Below are 18,781 nucleotides of genomic sequence, written 5' to 3' on the forward strand. Positions count from 1 at the left end.
AGAGGGAGGCAGGCAGGACAGGGACACGGGTGAAGGTGGCAAGAGAGCCGCAGAAAGTGGGAACTGATAGGAGGGGAGGGAAGTGGGATGGATGAGAAAGGTTAAGACAGAGACTAGTAACTTATAATTATTTCTCCCTCCCTTGGTAAAAATATTATAGCTGTTAAGTTGAATGAGACTAAACAGCCTGAAATCTTTCCCCGGATGGGTGCCTCATGATACCAGACAGGTTGCCAAATGGAAAGGAAACAGGCAATTCACATCAAAAACCTCAAATTAAAGAGGAGTGCAGGTGCCAAAGAGAGGAAGATGTGAATTTTATGTTGCAAATAACTTCATAAAGACAATGGAATAATTAGTGTTAACAAAGCGATTTGAGTCTATCAAGAGACAACTGCTCGTGTATCAGACCCTGGAGGAGGGGACAAGGTGGAAGGGGAAAGGAATGCCTGGGGTTTCTAGACTGCCCGACCTCCCCAGGCTGATCTCCCAAAGGGCAGAGTTCACATCCCACTCCTGTTGTTCTCCTGAGCCTGACACCTGGTGATGTTGAGCAAACGCCAGTGACACTGACATCCCTTTGTGATAACCTGGAACTGTGGCAAGGGCTGACTGTAAGCCCTGTCTCCACCTGCTACAGAGGTGCCTTCTAAGTGGTTTTCCAGACGACACAGTGAAGGCCTCCTCAGGCAGCTAGGAGAGAAGGGCGTGGTGAGGAGTAAAAAAGCACTGGCGGGGAGGGCAGGGCCATGCCCAGGTCCACGTACCTCTTTACAGTATTTGGTGACTGCCACGCCCAAGGGGTGTTCACTGCTGGCCTCTGCAGTCCCCACCACAGCCAGAACCTTCCTGAGGGGCAGTGTGGCCATGTCCCCCAGCAGGAGCACCCGCATGACCCTGGGGACCCCATGGGTAATGGTGCCAGTCTTGTCAAACATCACAGTCTTTATCTGCCAAAAACAACCACAACTTAGTGACCACAATACAGATGGGGTCTTCCACAGTCATAGTCCTGAGGCAGAACTTCACCCAACCTGCCTCAGGCAGGAAACAAGACATCTGCACAGCTCCCTAAGTGATCCTCTGTCATCAATCTTGGAGTTCAACAACTCCCACTTCCCTATGTGCCCAGTCAAACCAGTCACCCTGAGGCTTGACCTTGACCAGGCAAAGCCAGAAACCCTCATTTGGCTGTACAGGAGATGGCACAGCATTGTCCCCCAGACAGTGACACCATCCATAGACTTCCTCATGTCAGGTCAGGGGTCAGGACCCTGAGGGATAGTGTATAATTCAAACCCATTTAAGGCCAGCAGGTTTCTCCGTTCAGACCATGTCCCACAAGCAGGGTTCTCCCTTATAAGCAAACAATAATTCAGCTTCTTGTTTCTGCTGCTGAGTGGTGGCCATCCTTCAACACCCTTAACTCATCTTCCTCCAGAAATTCTTGCCAGCTTTCAGTGCATCCTTCGCTCTGCAGCCAGAATGATCTTCACAACACATGATCTGGTCACATCGCGTAGGTGTGCCATCGCCCATGTGGCTTCTAGGCTGATGTTCAGAACCCTTGACTAAACCTTCGGCCTTTGCATTCTGGCCCCTCCCTCAACGGCCTCATCTCCAGTTCCTCTCTCTCAATGATTTTCTTCCAGTTTCTCATTTGCTCATTCAACAAATAACTTCTGAATGCTCTCGATGTTTCAGGCTAGATGCTGGGGATACAGTGGGGCAGGAAAGCTCCACCTCCACAAGTCCTTTCCACCTGCTGGCCCCATTCTGGAACATTGCTCCCCAGGTCCATTTACTGGCTCCCACTCAACTGTAAGGTCTCAGATGAACATTCACATTCCCTTCCCTGAACATCTGCAGCGTCCTTGTCCCTGAGTCTAGGACTGGCCCCTGTTCAAGTGTCCCCATGGCATCAAGTATCATCTTGTAATACTTGTAATACTCACCCAGCTTTGCTATTTACTTTTTCACTTTCTGTCTTTCCTGCTAAGCTGGTGGGCTCCTTGGCAGCTGGAAACCATGACCATTGCCAGGACCCAGTGCAGGGCCCACACACAGCAAGTACCCAACAAATGCTGATTAAATATGTGGAAGTGTGGAAAGCAAGAGGTTGGTAATCTGAGCAAAAGGAAGACTCTTCACAAACACTGTCACACGCTCTTCACTTCCCAGTGTCACAAGACCCACCACTAATCCCACAGATGTCACGGTGGGGCTTTTGTCCTGGAGCCTGGCTACCTGAGTGTGAAATACAGCTCTGCCTTTGATTGCTGCAGGCCTTTAAGGGCAAGTTACCTAATCTCCTGCTGCAGTTTCCTCATCTGTAAAATGGGAATGATAAGCACCTCCCACACAGAGTTGTTAATGCAATTAAATCAAGTAATGTTGATAAAGCGTTTCATTATGTGACTGGTGGCTACCCTGAGGCTGTTGTTATTCCCTGTTGGACTTGGCTTCCTTTCCTATTTAACTAACACTGCTGTCTTGGATGGCTCTCAGGCTTTTGTCTCAATGTGAAATAGTAAACAGACACTACTTTCATCTCTCAGGACGGGTAACGCTGCTGTGCGGGCTGACCTTGTGCGCCATCTCCAGGGGCTTGCCTCCCTTGATGAGGATGCCATTCTGTGCAGCCACCCCAGTGCCCACCATGACAGCTGTGGGCGTGGCCAGCCCCAGGGAACAGGGACAGGCGATGCACAGCACTGTGATGGACGTCTGGAATGCAAACCGGATGATCACCTCCGTCTGGGAGATGTGCTTGTTGGGGTTCTGAAAATAGGACAGAGACAGAGGCAGGTTGAGATTTCAATAAGGAAGAACCTTAAACAAATATGGACATTTCTGGGGGGCACTGGGCCTGAGATAGCATGACCAACTTGGGTTTAGGAAACAGATGGTGTTCTGCACTGCTTTGCTGTCACAGAGAACACGTTACTGTTCTCCATGTCCCAGTTTCCCAACTTCATCCAGCAGGTTTCCCTCAAAGAGGCATTCCAGGAGCCGAGTCACATGAAAGCCCTTGAAAGGGGAAGGCAGACTCTGGAGATGGACCACATCGCAGGCTCTGAGGCTAGCTTTACGTCTCTGTGCCTCAGTTTCCTTGTATACAAAATGGAGATGACAATGCATAGCTCATAAACTGTGGTAAAGATTAAATGAGGCAATATACATATAAACATATAAATATACACAGTACATAACACCTGGCATAGGAATAGCATCTAAGAAACTGTAACTATTATCATTATTTTTCTCATCATTAGGACAGCTTTAAAAATGCCTGGTCTCCAAGGGATCTATTCTAAGGTGATAATCATATAAATGAGAAAAGATGCAAGGATATTTACCATAGTATTTTGTTTTGTTTTTGTAAGGGCAAAAAATGGAAACAGCTAATAAGGGATTAATTAAATTGTAGATGTGGTGTATATAATGGGGTATGAAGCAATTGTTGGAATGATAATGTGTATCTACACTTACTGACATCGAAAGGTACCAGCAGCACTGCAAAATTGAAAAGCAAGTACAAACAGCACGTGCTGGGATTTATTTGTGCAAAAATCTCTGCCTATATCTGAATATAGCATTTCAACAATACTGGAAAGATATCTACCAAAGTGTAAAATATTTACTTCTAAGGATATGATTTGGAGCTATCTTTATTTTTCTTTCTATATTTTTCACTATTTTTTCTTTGTAACTTAAAACAAATAAAATATGAGTCTACTTTCCAGAGAAATACTTGGTATTATTTGTATTCTGAGAGCCTGAATTATCTGTTTATTTTTCAAAATGGCTGGTGGGTATGGAGAATAATCAAGAGAAACTACGTTCACTTATAGTAAAAAGCACAGTTATCTAAAGTGAAGCTATGGACCACAACCTCCTTAGTTTCCATCTACATTTTATTTGTTCACTCTGAAAGGCAGGGTTCTATACTAAAGGAGTCTTTTAATTTTCAAAGAAAGAGTTATATTTAGGTAGAGGGATACACTAAAGTTTTTAGAGATAAAGATTATGTAATATTTTTTTAAAACACAGTAATTATTGTCAAAATCACACCTAGCATTCTGATAGGACTGGGTGGACTTCTAGAAGTTACCACAAGCCCTTCTCTACAATGACTTTGGTACAGTGGAGAGATGATAGTATCTTAAAGGAACATGCAGTACCTCATTTGCCAGCATCCTCCCTGATATTGCAGATAAAAACAAAAGAAGCCAAAGTAAGATGGAAAGGCATGGACAGCAGAAAGCCACAGATTCCAACTTGTTTAGGATTGAGTCTTCCCATGGCCACATGCCAACACACCGTTCTCCCAAAAAAGCCGAAACTGTAGGCAGTCGGGTGCCATGGATAGCAACTGGCAAATTCTAGCCATACAACCATAAGTTATTTTTAAGAGCACTGAGGTCTCCTTAGATGTCAGAAAGGGCTTAACTTGAACATTTTTCAATCTAAGATGGGAAATTTGAGGGAGAAAAATGACATCTTAGTAAATGACATGTGTCCTAAGAATATTTGATATACCTTTAATTATGTACAGAAATTTTTTTAAAAGAAAAAAATTACCCATTCCATATTTGTACGTTTTGCTATGTTGCCCAGGCTGGAATGCAGTGGCTATTCACAGGCATGATCATAGCACACTACAGCCTTCAACTCCTGGACTCAGACAATCTTCTGCCTCAGTCTCCTGAGTAGCTGAGTCTACAAGTGCATCACCACGCCCATTTTGTAGTTTCTTATTCTATGGCTTTATGGCATAAGAAGCATTAGACTGGGCCAGGAATAAGATAAGGTAAAAACATTGTTCCAACCATTCGGCTGTTACCAAATACCATTCTAAGTGTGCCAATAGCTTTTTAAGTACGTTACCAGAGTTTCAACTCCAGCGCCTCTGACATTCGGGACTAGATAATTCTTTGTTGTAGGGGTCTGTGCTGTGCCTTGCAGGATGTTTAGCAGCAGCTCCCCTGCCACAAAAACCCAAAATGTCATAGCTCCCAACTGAGACACACGGATGTAATACATTTTTTATTCCTCAAGCAGATACATTTTTTGAGGGGTGGCCTGTATTTTCCTTTCTTTTTCTGAGGCTTAATAAAACCATATTTCCTAAGATAGTGTTCTTCATCCACTTTTTAAAACTCAAAAATGTGTATTTCATTGCCTCACATATAATGTTTAGTAAATATTTAATTAGAAAGCTATTCACGCCTGGGTTCAATGGCTCACGCCTGTAATTCCAGCACTTTGGGAGGCTAAGGTAGGTGGATCAACTGAGGTCAAGAGTTCGAGACCAGCCTGACCAATATGGTGAAACTCCATCTCCACTAAAAAGACAAAAGTTAGCTAGGCATGGTGGCATGCACCTACATCCCAGCTACTTGGGAGGATGAGACAGGAGAATTGCTTGAACCTATGAGGCAGAGGTTGCAGCGATCCAAGATCAAGACAGTGCACTCCAGCCTGGGCAACAGAGAGAGACTCCATCTCAAAAATAAATAAAAAATAAAAATAAAACACAAAAAAGCTATTCACATTAGTTGCGAAGCTGGGAGGTCAAAGACGGTACTGGTAAATATATATATATCAAAACGTATTTTTCTTAAAATGTATTAAATAATATTATCATGCCACTGAAATTTAAAGTGAACTACTTTCTCTGATGTATCCCTCATAACCTCAAAATGGCCAATAATACATATTATACATGCTTCAAGCATTACAACTGGGCACCAATTGGTGTCTGTGAAAATTACCTAAGGAGAATGCAAAGGACATCTTTAATAGAATGTGCAGAAGGAGAGTGATTGCTTATCCTACTCTGGCTTAGATTTTGCTGCCAATAAGAGAAGCAAGCAAACAAAATGTAATGAAGAAAGCCCAATAAATCTAAGACATTAAAGAATAGGATCAATGTCAGCAGATTATTTAAAACACAACCACCATACAGCCCAAGGCATTCAACTTACAGGAAAGTATTTCTGAACAACATCAAAATCGATAAAACCGATTACAATCCATACCACCAACGTCAAAGTTGACATGATGATGATAAATGGGACAAAATATCCACTAAACCGGTCAGCCAGTTGCTGAATGGGTGCCTATGAAAATAAAACACCGAGACCATGGGAAATTACAACCTATGAAGAAATAAAACACCATAAGCATGAATAAGCATTGGGATCATCTCCCTCATTTAACCACGTTTACTAATCCATCTCTACTCAATAAAACTGTCTGATTTCCCAGAACTCTTGACATAATTTCTAAAACAAGAAAGCTGAAGTTAGTTTTAAAAATTTCTTCATTACCTTTGACATCTGGGCCTCTTCCACCAATTTCACAATCTGAGCCAAAGTGGTGTCATTGCCCACGTGGGTGGCTTTAATGAGCACAGCACCATGTGCATTTATAGACCCTGCAATTACAGTGCTTCCGGGTTTCTTAGTGACTGGCATGGCTTCACCTAGATGTAGGAAAGAGACAACCATCACTGGCTCAGCCCCATCCAGCACTCATGTGACCTGACAGCTGCTATGATATCCACCTGAGGGAACACAAAACAAGCCATCTCACCTGTGATGAGGGATTCATCAGCCATGGTATTGCCTTCCAGGACTTTCCCGTCCACTGGGAACTTTCCCCCGGGGACCACCTTGACGATATCGCCCCGCTGCACCAGCTCCATGGGGACTTGCTCCTCCCTGCAACAAGTGCCACTCATCACTCACATGGCCACTCATTCAGTCACTGGGTCAGGTTTTAGGTCAGCTGACACATTAGCTACACTATACTTGCTTACACTGAGCAATAGTATTCATTTGATCTGTTCATTTACGGATTAAGCCAATATTTATCATGCAGCTGCTAAATGCCAGGCATTGTTCTAGGCACTGGTGATACGGTTGTGAATGGCACAGCAAAGGCCCTACTCCCTCATGAAGACAAGTTCTGTGGTGGATATCGACAGGCAAGATAGCATCGGGTACTAAGTATGAATAAGTGCTATGATGAAAATAAACCAGGATAATGTGACTGGAGAGTTTCTTAGAGTGGCAGGGAGGATGACACATGGAAGGGCTTCTCTGGGAAGATAACATTTAAGCTGACACCTGCATGCCAAGAAGGTCCAACACACAGGAAAAGAAGTTCAAGGGCAGAAAACAATGGACACAAAGGCTTAACGCAAGCCGGAAGGGTGAGTCTGAGAAACAGCAAGCAAGCAAGTAAGTGATGTACAAGTTGAGGTCAGAGAAGCAGGCAGAGTCCAGATCATGCCAGGTCTACTGGAGCAGAGCATGAGTTTAGATGTAAGCGTTTTAGCAGGAAAGTGACACAATCTGATTCGCATTTAAGTGATCTCTTTGGCTGCTACATGAGAATGGGCTGTAGGAGTGATCACAGGAGTGAGGGGGAGAGTCTGCAGCAGCCTGAGTAGAAGATGGTGGTAACTTGGACTACAGAAAGAGAGAAGAAATAAGAGGTCATGGGTCTTAGGTCAGAGGTTTTAGGTCATGGGTCAATAAAATGTGAAAATGTGCTAAACGTGAGGGTAAAGAAAAGAATTAAAGATGAGCTCTAAATTTTCCTTTTGAGCAACTGGGTAGATAAACTAATAAGGTGGAAAAATTATGGAGGAGAAGCTAAGGGAGGGTGAGGGAAGAGAAGGGGAAAGGATGGAGAGAAATGGTTCATTTTGACATGTAGGGTTTGAGATGCCTGTTTGATTTCCACATAGAAACATCAGCTAGGGAGCTGCAAATGAGTCTGGAATGGACAGAAGAGGTCAGAGGTAGAGAACAAACTAGGGAGCTGCCACACGTAGATGGCATTTAAAGCCGTGAAATCATATGAGCATCTCTAGGAATGTAAGGAGAAAAAGAGAAGGGTTCCTAGCACTCATCCCTGAGGCACTCCACTATCTGAAGGCTGAGCAGAAACTAAAGGAACAGCAGGGACACAGGAGGAAAATGAGAGTGGGGATGAGGAGGAGGGAGCACCCATCCAACAGCATCAAACGCTGCACAAGTAGTTCCACAGGGGCAAATACATGTAAAAGTTCATTACACCCTATACATAGTGTTTGTTTGATGCAGTGAATGTGAGTTATACATTAAAAAAGCAGAAGAAATCAAAGAAACAGACAAGGGGGAAATACTGGTGAAAGACTGAAATGAGAACACAAGTAATGCTGGATTGGGGTACATGAAAATAATTTGATGGCTCTTGCCAAACCAAGTTCAGAAACTGGTAAAGGCAGAGGCTCAACTAGAATGGGCTGAGAGAGCATGGGGTGAGGAGGCAAAGGCAACAGCGAAAATCAAGTTTTTAAAGGAGGCTTGTTGTGAAGGAACAGAAAAACAGAGCAGTAGAAGGGAGGGTGGATTAAGGTGGGAATTGCGTCTTGTATGCACGTGTGAACTGTGCGCTGGTGGGATGTGTCCTGCAGAGACAGAGATGGTGTGGGGGAAGAGAGGAGAACACGGCAGGAACAGAGACAAAGCCAGAGGGAGGCACCCACAGCCCAGGGCCAGCTTCAGCAGCAGCTCTCTAAAAGCATGGCGTGGGCCCAACAGGATTAACTGTATAGGTAACACTGGCTCATGAGCAAATGGTGAACAACCATAGAGCATGTATGGAGAGTAAGCAGGGCTCTGAGGTTCACACCTTTCTTTCAATCTACAAACTACATTTAAACTATTTCAGGGACAAAAAGAAAGCCATCTTACTGACTTGAGAAGGAGAAACAGTTACTGAGTGCTAGGAACTATGCTAGATTTTTACCTGTTTTATCTCACTGAATCTTCCCAGAAACATACTAGGGAGTCCTATTACCCACATCTGAGTAAAACCTGAAGATGTCTTTGAAAGGTACAAAATTGAACATACATGCCCACTTATTTAAATGTTGCTATGTGCAAATATATAAAAATAAGTAATTAGCATATGCAGCTAGGTATGTTAAATATTTGCATCAATATTTTCCTTTTTAAAATTTGTTCAGGAACAGCCTCTGTGCTGTGAGGATGCCAGGCTTGTATAGCTACTTCCCAGGATTACGTGAGGAGCTTAGCATGGCACCTGGTAAACAGTAAGTGCCCAATGAATGCTGGCAATTTTTATATTCACCTAATTGACATTTTCATATTGATTGGCCTCTGTGTACCAGGCACCAGGGTAGGCTGGCGTTACAAACAGGACAGAGTGGAGCTTTCCTCTCAGGAGGTTTATAGCCTCATATGTAAAAGCAGACACATGGATGGACAGTTAAGACACACACAGGAAGTTCAATAATGGCAATCAAAATAAATGGAGCACTGAAAAGGAGACTTTCAGACTAAAGTCTTTAGTGCTGGGAGTACACCTGTGTAAATCTGTTTGGTGGCTGAGTGAGGGAAGGATCTCGACAACCAAAGAATATTCTCTGCTTATTTTTAAAGTGCTCCAGCGATGGAGAAGTCCAGGCTCAACACTGCCTTTGAGGCCTCCTTTGCACAACCTGGAGGATTTATCATCCCACAGAGGTCTCCACATGGCCTGAGAAGCCCATGTCGGGAGGAGGAGCTCCCTGCATTCAATTTGGAAATGAAAGACCCCAAGAACTAAAGGGCAGACCCTTCTCCAGCAGAACCTAATCACTAAGTTTTAAAATGTTCACTTCTGTAAGGAGATTTAAAATTGGCACAAACGTCCAATTGGGTGTCTTTCTAAGAAATCTTTAGTAATGCTAATCTCTGTTAAATCTAACTTTGAATGTCTCCTTTGATCTAAATTAACCACATCTTTCTAACTCTAAGCAGCTTAAGAGGAACAGTCCTTTATGGGAGTTAAAATGTGGCTCCTTCTGGTGAATCCCAATACATTTATTCTTCAGAAGTTACTATTCCTCCCCAAGTGCAGAGTGAGAGGCGCCCTCTTAATTAAAAGACCGTGGTTTGTTTCATAGTACTTCTTTAAGAGTTTCTGCTACCAGTCTGTTTACTTGTCTCCTCTCTTCTATTCCCCTCCCTTATTAAATATAAAGTAAGAAAACAAAGAAAAAACTTATAGCATTATGCTCACTGGTCTAGATATAATTTGTAATTTGTTTCCCCATCAATTATAAAAAAAAAAAAAACAGAAAATTTCAACATGGAGGCTGAGGATGGGGTTGTGCAAGACTTTTAATATCAAGCACATGCATGTGTGCAGTATGTTTCTTTAACATCTGACAACAGTTTCATCCCATTAGTGAGTACCTGTTTGCCCACCATGTTTATGTCCCAGGTGGCTCTGAGAGCACTGAGGAACCACAGCTGAGCCAGGCCTGGGGAATCAGGAAAGGCTTCTGGAGAATGCAACCTCCAAGCCGAGCCCTGAGGGTAAGGAGCCAGACAAAGGAGAAGGAAGAAGGGAGTGCAGGGGGAAGGAAGGATGTGTGAAGGGGTCTGCAGGGAGAGGCAGCCCCTTTCTGGGAACTGCCAGTGGTACAGGCAGCTGGAGCACAATGCAGAGGATGGCAAATGGGCTGGGCTCAACAGGCATGAGGCAGACGCCATGCCTCACTGCCACGTTAGGAATGTGGACTTGATCCTAAGGACAGCAGGCAGCCGCTGAAGGATTTTCCACTACAGAGTAATATGATCAATTTGTGCTTTCATAAAGATCACTGGTTTGAATGTGGAAAAATACTGGATGGATACCTGGGTGCAAGCAGTATGAGGAGACAGCTGCGCTGCTTTAGGGGCAGGGCCACGGTGGCCTGGACCAGCATGGTGGCAGTGGATGATGGCCCTAGAGACGGAGGTGCTAGAACCATGAGGACAGGGCGCAGATGTGTGAATGAGGGCAGGGGAGACATGGTAGAGGACACACGGGGAGCCAGCATGATGGTGCCATTCCAAGACAGGCAGGCACCAAGGAAGGGGAATATTTTTGGGAAAAAGTGGGGGAAGGTGAAAAAAAATACAGATAAGACGAGTCTGAGCCTTTAAGAGACACCCAAGAAAAATGTTCCCACCAGCAGGTGGTCTCTGGGATCTACATGTAGGTTTGAGAATGAGCTTACCATGGTTGTTAACCAAAGACATGGGGAGGTGAGAAACCCCAGTGATGGCCTTTATCACACAAAGACAGAGGCACCACCACCAGAACCCCAAAGACCACCCACAAGGCATGAGGAGAGGAGAAAGCCCATGGAGACTAAGCAGCAGCAGCAGCAAGGGAGGAAACCAGTGTGCCAGACGGATAGCACCTAAAAACGCTGCCAGCACCCAAGACTTGGAACAAAGAGAAAGCACAAGTGTCCCCAGCAAAGGGATGGATAAAGGGAGAAGCCCAAGCCTCGATGAAAGAAGGCAGTTATGCAAGAACCTCCAGGGGCCTTCAGAAGGTGCCGTGGACCAAAGGCACGGGCAGAGGCCCAGACACGGGAGGACCCCGTGGGAGGCAGACTGGGGGACCAGTGCCCAGTGCACCTCAAAGCACAGAATGGTCAAGCTCAGGAGAGGTCTAGACTGTTGCAATCCAGGTGGCAGAGGGTGCAGCCTTGGCCTGGGACAGAGGGGTGGGCCTGGGACGTGCTGTCCGGAGGTGAGTAGGAACGACCACACCCAAACTGTGAGCCAAAGCCAGGACGAACTCTGTCTTCTGGCTCCTAGCTTAATAATGTCCCATTATGTTGTGTGGTAGTAGTCAGGCTGTGTGTCCCCAGCCAAAATATGAATCGCCATCCTTGGAAAAGAACTGAGTAATGACAGATGCAGCATGCACTCCATGGGCACGTGGGCTCGCAGACGCCTTCTCCTCCTGTTCAGATCCCTGGAATAGTTCCAAGCAACTGCAGTCGGTGCCATCAGAGGTGCTTCAAACTGCACCGCAGACCCTAGCAGGGCGAGTCAGAGGAAACGTGAATCAAACCAACACGGCTGCCAGCAACCTGGCTCCCCATCTGAACGTTTTCACTTCTCAGAAACTTTCATGCCATTAATTTATAAGAGAAAAAAAAGGAAGCCAAGGCATGCGAGTGCTACAGATCCCTGGTGCACCAGAGCCCAGCAGGCCAGGTGCTGTATGCGGGCCCTGTCTAGGGGCAACACAGCACAGTGGCCAAAGTGGGGCTCTGTGCCTCCAGGGGTCCAATCCCGGCTCTTTGCCTGCCTGCCATGGACTCTGGGGACATTACTCCACCTCCCTGCACTTTGCTCTTCCTGGGGAAAGCCAGGATGATGGCAGTGACCTCACAGAACAGCTACAGAATGGAACTAGACAATCTATAGAAAGTGCTGGGAGTGAACCTGGAACACCAGAAGGACTCAAATCTCAGTTGCCATTCCTACAACTGCGACAATCATTTAAAAGCCAGCATCCAGGACAAAACAAGTGCTGCCGCCCTGCAGCCAGCCTGCGCCTCATGAACAGTTATGCATCTATGTGGCCCTGGTCAGTTCCTCTTACTCACCTGGGGCACGCCCATGGCCAGCTACACTAGCCCAGCAGACCCCATAGGGAAGCAAGGGGGCCGTCTCAGCCTTCACAGCCAGATACCCAAGACACAGCTAGGCAGGCTGCCTCCAGCAACAGTGTGATGCATAGACAAGGGCACTCGGGGAGGGGCAGAGGCATGATGCCTCTGACAATGGAGTGGTTAGAGTCTACATGACATGGAAGGATAAGAATCAGAGACACCAAAGACCACCGAGAAAACCAACAGAGGGAGGTTCCCAGGCAGAGGCCTAAGAGAAGACGCCTCTCCCACCAATGGGGCAGGAACAGGAGATGTAAGGGAGGAGGCCAGCTGCGTAGGCTGAGGGACAGGGAAATGGGGGGTTTCTATCCCAACGCTTCTCCTTCCAGCAGTGTGAAGCGAGATAACAGACTAATGGAAAATGTGGTAGGACCAGAGAGAGATTTTAGGAATATGAAGGAGGTTATTTTAGGCAAATAACCATTGCCTAGAATATAAAAAAGAAGCTAATCCCAAGGAAATACAGAAACCTTAATTAGCAAAAATTTCCATATTATGAAATATGCCTTAAGAGTCAGTGTGTGTAAAGGTTAGGAAAATGGACTCTGGATCCACCAGCCTGGGTACATCCCAATTCCATTACTTAATACCTGTGTGACCTTGGGCCAGTTGCTTAGCCTCTCTGAACCTCAGCTTCCTCATCTGTAGCAAAAGAGTAATAATAGTCCCTTCCTTAGAAAGTTTCCATCTTTGGTTGATTAAATACAAAGAGATCAGAATAGTGTCTAGCAAACAATAAATGCAATGGGAGTTTCCAGGAATAATGATAACTATTATTTTTAATATCAGGCAACCTTATGATGAATATAAATTTCTCCTTCAATTTTTATTCTTAAGCAAGTTGAAGTCCTTATCTCTCTGCCTGTCTGAATCTGTATCCTGCTAGGAAGGCCTAGTTCATATTCCACGTTCTCTGTGAAGTTTTCCTTGACCACCACTAGCCTTCCTCTTCTTAATTCCTGGAATACTAATCATCTGCACTCCCACGTGTCCTCTGTAATACACACAGACCACCCCAAATCTTGCTTGTTTTATAGTTCAATGCCTTGCTTTTGTAACTGGGTTGGGATGGGGGATCTTACTGTGTCTCTGCCCACACTCTCAAGGTCTACTGCAATGTCAATACAACGCATACGGGTTGATATAAACCACTCCCAAAGCCCTTTGAGAACCATAACTCACCTGATGATTAAATTGTCCTCACCAAGGGTCACAACAGTGGCTTCTACAGCTTGGAGAGACATGAGTTTGGCAAGGGCTTCTGAGGTTTTGCTCTAGGAAATAACCAGAATGTGAAATGAGAGATACGGAAAGCAGACCTATCAAAACCCAGTCTGAGTCACAAGCGTCATGTTAGAGGCAGCTGGGGTGAGAGAAACAGCTGTAGAAAAGGCAGCTCCCTGACACAGCTGCACCGCACGATAAGAGGCTCTGCACATGGGTATTACTTACTGTCTACCACGTGTAGCCACGTGTGTCACTTCCACACACAATGCCTGTGCCACCAAGGTCTGGGAATTACATTTCACACTGAAAACAAACAACAGTCTTCGCATTGACCATTTTCTTTAAGGTCTATCTAAATTCTTTTCGGGCCTGAGTTCCACTCTCTTAGAAGATACACGTTTCAGTGTTGGGGACAATGGAGGGTGTTAAAAATGGCATGACCTTGAGGCGGATGTATGGATTTCAGTACCAAATATATACTCAGTTTTGCACTAAGAGACAATGTAGGCTCTGAACCCAAGGCCAGGGTTCTTTAGTTTACACAATACACCTGAATGATGGTTTTAATAATTAACCAGATTAGCTGGGATTTCAGCAGTAGTGACCAATTTGGAGATTAGCGACTAGAGCACCTTAATTATATGGAGGTTTCCTATTTAAGTCAGTCTCTATGCTGTGTAATTAGTAATTCTAAACATGGTATTCAGAGGAAGGGAGATTTGTTTACTGAAGGAGCAGCTCTTTTCTGAACCTGAAGTTGCTGTTACCTTTGCCAAGTGTTCCAGCCACCGCCCCAGGGCAATGAACACGAAGAGCATGGGGGGCGTGTCAAAGAATGTCACAGGGCTCCTCTCCGCCTTCTCGGCCACAGCAACCACCAGGATGACCAGAGAATAGACGTAGGCAATGCTTGTGGCCAGGACGATGAGCACGTCCATGTTGGCTGACCTGTGTCTCAGAGATTTGTAGGCCTGAACATAGAAGTACCACCCACCGAGGAGCTGAAAGACAAGGACAGTGAAGGTTGCCGGCAAGCAGGGAGGAGAGTTCAATGAGCAACCCAGGGCTGAGGGCCCTTGGGATGGCAGAGTCTCCAGCTTTGTTCACAGTCTTGACATTACTTCTTCCTCTCTGATGGGTGTGTATGAAATATACTTTCCAATTCAGAGACCTACTGTCCACAGGAATGGATGACCAAGAGTATGTGAGACCTTTAAAACCCAGTGCATACAACACACATGTCCATTCATAAGAGAATGGTGAAATGGTAGGGAAAAAAATCACAACTCATTTATACTATGGACGATACAAGGCATTCCATTCCCTATAGAGAATGGGCTCTACCAATAAGCCATTGGCATAAAAGATGTCTATAATACAGGGTTAAGTGAAATAGCCAGTTGCACATCAGTCTATCTCATATGACCCCATTTCAGTTTTTAAAAATCTGTATCTGTGTTACGTGAACATATATGTAACATATACATAAGTGTGCATTTCCTCTATATAAAGATTTGGAGAGATACATGCCCAAATGCTCAACTATTAATATTACCATAGCAACACAGGGGAGTAAGATTGGGCTGCAGGCAGGATGTGATTAGTGAAAGGGCATCTTCTCCTTTTCTTCTTATACCTTAGTATGGTTTGAATTGTTTATAATAAGTGTGCATTATACTTATAATCAAACAAAATATAGAAAAACACAAATTCAGGCTGGGTGCAGTGGCTTACACCTGTAATTTCAGTGCTTTGCGATACTGAGGTTGGAGGAATGCTGGAGGCCAGGAGTTTGAGACCAACCTGGGCACACAGCAAGACCCTGTCTAGCCAGGCATGGTGGCAGGTATTTGTGATTCTAGCTACTCAGGAGGCTGGGGAGGGAGGATCACTTGAGCCCAGGAGTTCAAGACTACAGTGAGCTATGATCACATCACTGAACTCCAGCCTGGGTGACAGGGTCTCAAAAATTGACCCTGTCTCAAAACAAACAAAATCCAGCCTACCAATGCTTGCCCCCAAATAGCCCTAAACATTCCAATATAAGACAGGAATTTAGTTCTACATTCCAAAATATATACATAGGGGTCACACTTCCCACCAGACACAAAGCTAAATATCACCACCAAAGCAGACATTTCATGCCTGTCTCTTTTAAATTATAACTTCCTTGTAGATAAGGACCAGATCTCCACCTTTTGAGGTAGAACACTCAAGAGTGGCATGGGCTCAAGGATGATCCAGTTTCTGCTTCTAACAACAAACATAAATTAAGCTAAACAATGGGCAAATTGGAGACAGAGTTCACCACACCTTGCAGCAAGGAGGTTGCTATTCCAGGGACAGTTCTTATCACTTGCAGTCAACTGAAACTGACAGTGAAACCAGGCCCTTCTTAGTCCCCCACATTGGAGGGCCCCCAAGCCCCACCTACTGCTCATAAGAGAGAAAAAAAGCAGCAACCGCCTGGGTGGGGCAGGAAAGCTGCAATAAGATACCATTTAAAGCTAAAGAGCTATGTTGGGGCTGAGAGGGCCATACAGCATACAGAGGAGAGGTCTGCCCACCTTCCTAATACACACCTGGACGAAGGTACACAGGATAAAGAAGATGAGATTTAGAATGGACAGTCCTGGAATGATGTTGTGGTCCAGGACCATAGACTCATGGGGCTCACTGCTGGGTATGAGCATATAGATCATTAAAGCCATGACAGGGATGCCAAACACCAGGCTGCACAGGAAGGACTTCTTCCACCTGAAAGCAATGTAGCAACACAGATATATCAGACACTGCTAGTCACCTGGATTACAGGCCAGTTCCCTCCTGAGGACTTGGTTTAAGGCCTGCCTTTGTCACATGTCTGGGACAGATCACCAAGGGCTAAAATGAAAGTCAGCTCTCTCTCTCTGGAACTGGCCATCTGAGGGAGCATCTAGAGATCTAAACATCACTAGAAGGAGGTGCCAGAGATGTTTAGGCCTAGTCCCTGCCTTCACATACTGTTATTACCTCCAATTTATAGGTGAAGCCACTGAGACTCCACAGCTGAGAATCTAGTCCCAAAGAAGCTTACCATCCTTGGCCTATGGTTGCCTATAGCTCTCTTTTCAAAATGCAATCTTATATAGATCCCAAAGAAAAAACAGATAAAAGCAGTATTTTATTAGAATAAACTTAGACATTCAATTTTTAAACAATCACTTAAAATAGAGTCTGTGAGACCAGTGAGGCTGTCTCAATGAATACCATAGTTTAGAATCAGGGATCATGGCCAATAGCTGTGGTCCCATGTTAGCTGCAGTATCCATGAAATTCCAACCAAGTGGTTGTGGAATGACCTGAAAACCACTGGCCTGTGAGGCTGAAGTCTTAGGCCGTTGGACCCAAGAACCAGACCCCCACCCGGCTGTCTAGATGCCTCTCCTGTCAGCTTCTCCTGTGTCCCAGGCATGCCAATTGGACCAAGCCACAGCAGTCTCCGAAGATATCCCCCATCAATTCCTTCAGCTAAGCAAACCTCCACTCATTCTTTGAGGTTCAGATCCTATGTCCCCTGGTTAGTTTTCCTAGGCCTTCCAGGATCTGCCAGAGCCATTAATTTCATTGCTCACTCACTGTTTCTTAACCAGACTATAAGCCCCTCCAAGACAGGGAAGATATTTATTTACCCCTAGCACCTAGCACAGTGCCCTGCACACAACAGTAGCCTTTATGGTGCTGAATGAATAAGTGACCATCTGAAACAATGAATAAACTCAGGTTTCCTGCTCCTGGGCCATTTTCTTTCTACTCAGCCATTATGCCTAGAACCCATGCAAATGAAGTCTGAAAATATTGTCAAAGAAAAAAATCTACACTCTCTCCCTCCCTCCCAACCCAAGTGCTAGCCAATCTGTTAGCCACAGACAGCTATTTAAATTGAAATTCCTTAAACGTTAAAAATTCATTTCCACAGTCACACTAGCTGTATTTGAAGTGCTCACTGGCTACATGGGACTAGTGGCTACCACACTGGGCAGTGCAGATATAGAACACTGCCATCATTCCAGAACTTCTCTTGGGCAACACTGTTTTAGAGGGTTCACATTACAAGGGTAAAGGCAGCTAATCCAGGAAGAAGGCACCGTGGGAAGACAGGACCAGCAGGCAGAGTCGGACCCGGGCAGAAGAAGACATTTAGATGAGAGCTAAAGTTTATCTTTTGTGTTCTACCTACTGCTTTATTTCCATCTTGTGGTCCAAGTGATGAGCGTTGGGGTTTCTCTGGGCCAGGGAAGCATGAAAGCCAATTTCCTTGTTATTAAAAAGAGAAGGGGGGGAAAAAGAGGAAGGTACTGGTTAAAACATGCATTGGTAGAAAGCACTTTTCAGCTTTGGAAATTAGAAAGCAAATCTAAAAGTGACTCAGAAGACTGTTGTGGGTTTTTTCCTCACAACTTCTTTACCCCATAGCCCTACAAACCTGGTGCAGAGGTTCAGCACCCATCTATGCCTAGAGACAACACCAGCCTGGAGAGAGGGCATCACATGGCAATTCCTCTGCCTTCTGTCAGCAAAGGCAGCAGGTTCCGGGAAGACAACTTCCCCAAACCCCAAAGCTGGGTAGTGCCGATATATAATTTATACTCAGCATTTCTTAGTAAAGAAATCCTAAATACCTAATGGTCAGGAACCTTCATTCCCTGTACGAGGAAACAGAAAGTCGGAGAGGTTAAATTCCTTGCCCAAAGCCCCAGCCTTATCAGAAGAGCTGGACTCAGAGCTCCGGCCTCCAGCTTCCAGCCCAGGCTTCTTCCTACCGCCGCCGAACTCGGCTCCTTCAACATCTGGAAGCAGCTTCTGCTGTGCCCCAACAGAGTCTGCACCACAATCTTGTGCTTTTCTCACAGGTTAACTCAAGTGCTTTGTCACCATGTTGATCTGACCACTACAGCTCTGATACTCTTTGTGAATACACACAGGAAAAACTGCCAGGAATGCTCTTGTCTGGCAGCACAGTAAAGACAGGGGCCCCAGAACTCT

The 18,781-nt window shown here is 45.2% G+C and overlaps 1 protein-coding gene across 18 annotated transcripts in view; it reads right to left on the reverse strand.

The window, feature by feature from the left end:
* ATP7B (ATPase copper transporting beta) overlaps window positions 1–18,781 on the reverse strand; it is a 73,294-nt gene that overhangs the window by 9,764 nt on the left and 44,749 nt on the right. For 15 of the 18 annotated variants that reach the window (XR_013527879.1, XR_013527872.1, XM_078352536.1 and 12 more), the window contains 9 exons: window positions 17,976–18,052; window positions 16,339–16,513; window positions 14,524–14,757; window positions 13,712–13,803; window positions 6,601–6,728; window positions 6,336–6,490; window positions 5,991–6,125; window positions 2,587–2,781; window positions 768–950 (listed from right to left, as the gene is read on the reverse strand). Coding sequence is in view for 16 of the 18 variants with exons in the window: in XM_078352536.1 (XP_078208662.1) it covers window positions 768–950; window positions 2,587–2,781; window positions 5,991–6,125; window positions 6,336–6,490; window positions 6,601–6,728; window positions 13,712–13,803; window positions 14,524–14,757; window positions 16,339–16,513; window positions 17,976–18,052 (1,374 nt within the window). In the remaining 2 variants the exon portion in view is untranslated. The remainder of the gene's footprint in view (window positions 1–767; window positions 951–2,586; window positions 2,782–5,990; window positions 6,126–6,335; window positions 6,491–6,600; window positions 6,729–13,711; window positions 13,804–14,523; window positions 14,758–16,338; window positions 16,514–17,975; window positions 18,053–18,781) is intronic. The other 3 variants (XM_078352494.1, XM_078352444.1, XM_078352420.1) reach the window with 1 other exon arrangement.

The sequence above is a fragment of the Callithrix jacchus genome, chromosome 1, assembly GCF_049354715.1.
Source record: "Callithrix jacchus isolate 240 chromosome 1, calJac240_pri, whole genome shotgun sequence".
In the NCBI taxonomy this organism is placed as follows: domain Eukaryota; kingdom Metazoa; phylum Chordata; class Mammalia; order Primates; family Cebidae; genus Callithrix; species Callithrix jacchus.